This window comes from Eriocheir sinensis, unplaced genomic scaffold, assembly GCF_024679095.1.
Source record: "Eriocheir sinensis breed Jianghai 21 unplaced genomic scaffold, ASM2467909v1 Scaffold979, whole genome shotgun sequence".
Lineage (NCBI taxonomy): Eukaryota > Metazoa > Arthropoda > Malacostraca > Decapoda > Varunidae > Eriocheir > Eriocheir sinensis.
Genome location: NW_026112362.1, coordinates 51,388 through 57,500, shown reverse-complemented (window position 1 = coordinate 57,500; position 6,113 = coordinate 51,388). Strand labels below are relative to the sequence as shown.

Here is a 6,113-nt window from a genome sequence, read left to right as displayed (position 1 = left end):
TAGGCCTCGGAGGCTTCCTGCAGAGCCATGACGGCAGAGGACTGGAAGCGGAGATCGGTCTTGAAATCCTGGGCGATCTCGCGCACCAGACGCTGGAAGGGCAGCTTCCTGATGAGGAGCTCGGTGCTCTTCTGGTAGCGGCGGATCTCACGGAGGGCCACGGTCCCGGGCCTGTAGCGGTGAGGCTTCTTGACTCCTCCGGTGGCCGGGGCCGACTTGCGAGCGGCCTTGGTGGCCAGCTGCTTGCGGGGCGCCTTGCCACCGGTGGATTTCCTGGCAGTCTGCTTGGTACGGGCCATGGCTACGGACGAACAGAACAGTTGAGTCTGCCAGCCGTTTCTGGTTTTTATAGTTTTTGGCGGCCGGGGGAGGAGCGGTGGTCCGGTCCGCCGCGTCCTGCGCGTGCGCCGCCTCCTAGTCCCGCGCTTGCCCGCCCCCGTCAGGCAGTGCATCTATCTAGCCCTATTGGAGGAATTTAGGGGTCTCTTGGAGCTGTCTGCATATGCTAGAGCCTAGTACCGTGTGGAGGCTCACCCAACGTCACTGGGCCGTCCGGAAGTAGACGGCAGGAGCCAGCCTATCGCCCAAAGACCCACCACCGCCGCCTCTGGCTCTGCATATATAGAGCGAACGCTGTGGCAGCCCAACCAGTTCCGGCGCAGACAGCAGTGAGTGCAGACCCTCTCTCCTCACTGCTGCTCTCCCTGACTTGCCCCTGCAGACGGCCCGGTTGAGCTTTCAGCTCCCGCCTCTGCTATGGCGGCTAGAAGGAAGCGGCCCACGGAGTCCGCTCCTGACGACGGGGACGGATGGACCCGCGTGCAGAGCAAGCGGGCCCGAAGGAGGACGCTTCACGAGGACGGCGGGGAGGACCGATCGAGCGGACCCCTGCCGGAGTGGAGGCTGGTGTCTTCGGACTTCAGCACCCACTACCAGGCCATCCGGTGGATGGAGGACGAGCGGAAGCTGCGACTCCGGGTGACAGTCTCCCGCGCGGGGGACTTCCTCATCCGTGCGTGGGACTGGGACCACGCCACCACCCTGGACGAGATTGCTGCAGGACGGACCCGCGGCATCACCCTGGAGAAAAAGGAGGCGGCGGTGAAGGGTGTCCTGCTTGGATACCCTACCCACCTCCCATTGGACCCGGTGTTGGCGCACCCCTGCGTTGCAGCTGCAGTGAGGTGCCACTACAACGCCGGCCACGGACGACGCCTGCCCACCCGGAGCGTGCAGCTGACGCTGCGGGGACGTGTCCCCGCCTCGCTGGACCTCGGATGCTGGGGACGTTTTACCTGCCGCCGCTATGTGCCGGAGCCTGTGCGCTGTTACAAGTGCCAGGCTTTCGGCCACAGGCAGCGGCAGTGTACCAGGACGGAGGAGCTGTGCGGCGTGTGCAGCAGGGACCACGCCACGAGGGACTGCGTTCGCCGCCTTCGGGAAGGTGTGGCGCGCCCGGTGGCTGTGTGCCCGAACTGCGGTTCCGGGCACCATGCCTGGAACCGCAGGTGCCCCGCTCGGCTCTGCAGAATCCCGGGTGCCAAGCTGCGGAGGACGACGTCTTCGGCGGACCCGGCAGCAGCGCGGCCCATGCAGCCGCCCACGGAGGAGAGGACGACACCCCACGGAGAAGGACGGAAGAGGAGGCGCCGCAGACGAAGGAGGAAGCCGGGACCCACGGAGCAGAGCGGAGGTGGACCCACCACGCCCGACGAGGACGGAGACGGCAGCGGTGACCGCTGAGGTGACACCCACAGCTGTGTCCCCGGAGGTACCCGCCAGCAAGAAGAAAAAGAGGACCAGGGACCAGACACCTGAGACGAGGGACGCGCCGACGACTACGGAGGAGCCAGCACCCCGCGAGGCCCCCAGTAGCTGCCAGGCGACCCAGACCCCACGGATCTACACCTACAGTGAGGGCGAGCTGGTGGATCTTCTGATCCGCTACGAGCACCTCACTGAGCAAGAGGAGGAGGCCAGGTTCGAGAGGATCCCGCACGAGACAGCCCTCCCCCTAGTGAGGAGGGCACTCCGTGAAGGGAAGCCGCTCCCTGAGTCCATCCGCACGGCCCGCCCACTGGATAACCTACCAAGCCACTTCGACCACAAACAGGAGGTTGAGTGGGCGACATACGAGGAGGATGCCGTCTCGGAGGATGATGTCGATGTCGTAGAAGTGGACGACGACTTCTTCCTCAACGAAGACAGAGACCTCACCGACGCGGAGCTTGAAAGCTACTACGCCGGTGACCATTGAATAAAAAGACATCTCCCCCCACGTGTAATTCTGTGAACTTTGTATCAAATGTAATGTATGTACTGTACATCGGGCAGGCTGCTTGTTTAGAGCCTGCTTTGGTAGCTGATTATTTTTGTAATTTTTCATGTTTATTTTTTCTGTAATTCTTATGTAAAGGTTACCAATAAACTATTAAAGCAAAGCAGCCCAACACTCACTCCACTGTTGAGCTACCCACCTGAACCATGACTGGCCGCGGCAAGGGAGGCAAGGGACTCGGAAAGGGAGGCGCCAAGCGTCACCGCAAGGTTCTTCGGGACAACATCCAGGGCATCACCAAGCCGGCCATCCGTCGTCTGGCGCGCCGTGGCGGTGTGAAGCGCATCTCCGGGCTCATCTACGAAGAGACCCGTGGTGTGCTCAAGGTGTTCCTGGAGAACGTCATCAGGGATGCCGTCACCTACACTGAGCACGCCAAGCGCAAGACCGTCACCGCCATGGACGTGGTGTACGCCCTCAAACGCCAGGGCCGCACCCTGTACGGCTTCGGTGGTTAATGCCGCTGCCTGAGCGAGCCCGACCTAACCCACCCACCCCGGACCTCTTTGAGGTCCACATTCTTATTCACTAAGAGAATAGTAGCACACATTTTACTTCAGTTATATTTCCTTTTTTTCTTTCTTTCTTTCTTTCTTTCTTTCTTTCTTTCTTTCTTTCTGTTTCCTCCCTCCCTCCCTCCCTCCCTCCCTCCTGCCTAATGATGGTTCACACCTCCGCCCACTGCTCCCCATCCACCTCATTTGACACTAGTTTGTTTGTTTCCTCAATCCCATCTTTTCCCTCCCTCCCTCCCTCCCTCCCTCCTGCCTAATGATGGTTCACACCTCCGCCCACTGCTCCCCATCCACCTCATTTGCCACTAGGAAGCTCCAATTTGTTTGTTTCAGTTCTTACAGAAACATCATTTTGCCATAATTTCCCCTGTCCCTGTCAATTCTTTGTAAAATCAGTAACAGCATATTTATGAAAAGAGAGAGAGAGAGAGAGAGAGAGAGAGAGAGAGAGAGAGAGAGAAAACTATATTGGAAAATATATAGACAAAACAAAGCGACGTCTGGACGGGAAGAGGAAAAGAAAGAGAGGAAGAATGACATAGAAAGGTTAAGAAAGAAAGACAAAGAAAAAAAGGAGGAGAAAAAGAGAAAGACGGCAAATATATAGACAGAGAGAAAGAAGCCTCCCCTTCTTGATCCACTCCTTCTATTGTCTCTTGGAATGTGCAGGAGTGTGTAGGAAAGCAAGGGTAGGGTTAGAGGGTGAGGGACAAGCTCAGAGCGACCTTTGAAAGTGAAAGGCTGAGGAAGTGGGAATCGACATCCTCCTCCTCCTCCTCCTCCTCCTCCTCCTCCTCCTCCTCCTCCTCCTCCTCCTTCTTCTTCTTCTTCTTCTTCTTCTTCTTCTTCTTCTTCTTCTTCTTCTTCTTCTTCTTCTTCTTCTTCTTCTTCTTCTTCTTCTTCTTCTTCTTCTTCTTCTTCTTCTTCTTCTTCTTCTTCTTCTTCTTCTTCTTCTTCTTCTTCTTCTTCTTCTTCTTCTTCTTCTTGTTTCTCGTTGTCGTCCTCATCATAACGTTGCGCCCTCTCTTACTGGACCCGCTTTTTCAGATACGTTGAACCAGCCCCGCCACCGAGTAGCCCGCCGGAACCCTGGGCAAGCGTCTACATGCCCAACAGTAGACAGGTGGATGACTAAAAAGCTGCAAATACGTTTCTATGAAAGTAGGTGTGCCGGCATGTATATAGGTGTGCCTGCCTGCCTGCCTGCCTGCCTGCCTGCCAATTAAAGCGAACGGGCTAGCTAACAGACAAACACAAAACTAGCTAGCTAACAAACTAAAAGACAAACTAGCTAGCTAGCAAACAAACAAACAAACAAACAAACAAACAAACAAACAAACAAACTCACTAGCTAGTTAGCAAACAAACAAACAAACAAACAAACAAACAAACAAACAAACAAACAAGGTAGCTAGCTAGCAAACAAACAAAATAACAAGCTAACTAGCAAACAAACAAACAAACACAAACAAAATAACAAGCTAACTAGCAAACAAACAAACAAACTCACTAGCTAGCTAGCTAGCAAGCAAGCAAACAAGCTAGCTAGCAAACAAACAAACAAACAAACAAACAAACAAACAAACTAACTAACTAACTAACTAACTAACTAGCAAAAAGCTAATTAGGAGCTAGCTCGTTTGTTTGTTGCAAGCTAACTTGTTAGTTAGTTTTTTGTTCTTAGTTTGTTTAGTTTTGTAATGCGTGTTGGCGTTACTTTTTGGGGTTTGCTTGGGATGGAGTATTGCGATTTCTTTTTACATATGTTAGATGACTGTCTCTTTTAGTGATTCTGAAAGTCCTTTAGCGAAAATAATCACTTGGATTATAGTGTCTTTCCTGCAATATTTGCCTGTGCAATGGAATAAGTATTATTTCATCTATCACTGAAATAGCTGGATGTTAATACAAAAATATTGCCATACTCAACTCCTAATACCTCCCCAATTGTTTTTTTTTTTTTTTTTTAATGCAAGACCATAGGTAATCGTAGCTGTATCTACAAAACGATTGGTAATAGGATTATCTGTTACTCAAGCAAATGGTACAAATAAATCATTCTCCTTGAACAAGTTTGTTTTTACATCCTGTGCATATGGGAGGAAAAATGAAATCTAACAGCGCTTTTATCAACTCTTTCATAGTTACTGAAATATTCTAATACCTACAACCAGAACAGATATATTTTCATTATTGTATGTGAGAGGTATAGAGGAAGTAATTGCTTGTTAAGGCTTTTATTCTAAGAATCTACCTCAAAAAAGTCTAAACAGTTCAGAGTTAAAAGTGTAATGATTACCGAAGTAGAAAAATCATATAAGATCTCTATTCATAACTCCCGTAACACCTATGTGTGAATATACAAATCTGCTCCAAATGAATCTTGGATCACTATGATACCAGCACACCACCTATAACACCCGGACCCAATTTATGGCCAACTACCACATTACTATATGTCTTATGTGACGAGTTTACTTGTGAAAATAACAAACCTGACATTGACGCATCTGAAGGAAAGAGTGCCCCCGCACCCTCCTCAAACTATTCCTAGCCACAACTACTCCCCTTCGCTCTCGTTATCCTCCTCTCCCCTAACTTCTCGCCTCATCACTCTTGTGTCCTCCCTATTTCTCCCATCACTGTATTGTATTGAGTGTTATGGTTTATGGTAGCAAAGACTGAAGATTATAATCAAAGAAGAGATGCAGTTCCATGGAGGCAAGACGTATTTCACGTTGTAGAAGGTCCAGTTGCAGTCCTTATGGTCACCCAAGTGAACACGATGTACTGGCATTACCTGTGGTCTGGACCTTAGAAAAGTTATTACTGTTATTACATACAATGTAATACATACTCTACCGCCACATACTTGGTCACAGAATATAATGTTATTTTGTTGACTTGTCTCTTTCATATTTCTATTTTCACAAAATTATAAACCGTATATATTTTTCTCCATCTATACATATGTTATCATGCGTACGTCATTAGCTATATATATATATATAGCATATATATATATATATATATATATATATATATATATATATATATATATATATATATATACTAAAAGATATTTCTACCAAGGAAAAAAAATACGATTACATCTCCACTCCTTAGCAATGGCTAATTTAGTTACAGTGTTCCTTTTACTACTAATAGCACAGGTAGTTTGACGTTATTTATAAGAGCACTGCTGATGATCATAGTGCGCTAGATGATGTTCAGCACCAGACTTGAAAGAAACAGATTCC

At 49.7% G+C, this 6,113-nt stretch overlaps 2 protein-coding genes across 2 annotated transcripts in view; one reads left to right on the top strand and one right to left on the bottom strand.

Annotated features, from left to right (window-relative positions):
* LOC126995078 (histone H3-like) overlaps window positions 1–1,313 on the bottom strand; it is a 1,480-nt gene extending 167 nt beyond the window's left edge. Inside the window, exon 1 of the mRNA XM_050854366.1 lies at window positions 1–1,313. This exon is cut by the window's left edge and continues 167 nt beyond it. Within this exon, the coding sequence (XP_050710323.1) occupies window positions 1–452 (452 nt within the window). The 5' untranslated portion in view covers window positions 453–1,313.
* Window positions 1,314–2,439: 1,126 nt separating this feature from the next.
* LOC126995076 (histone H4) lies at window positions 2,440–3,237 on the top strand. The gene has a single exon (XM_050854365.1). It carries the CDS (start codon window positions 2,485–2,487, stop codon window positions 2,794–2,796), a length of 312 nt encoding a protein of 103 aa, XP_050710322.1. The 5' UTR covers window positions 2,440–2,484; the 3' UTR covers window positions 2,797–3,237.
* Window positions 3,238–6,113: the final 2,876 nt, after the last annotated feature.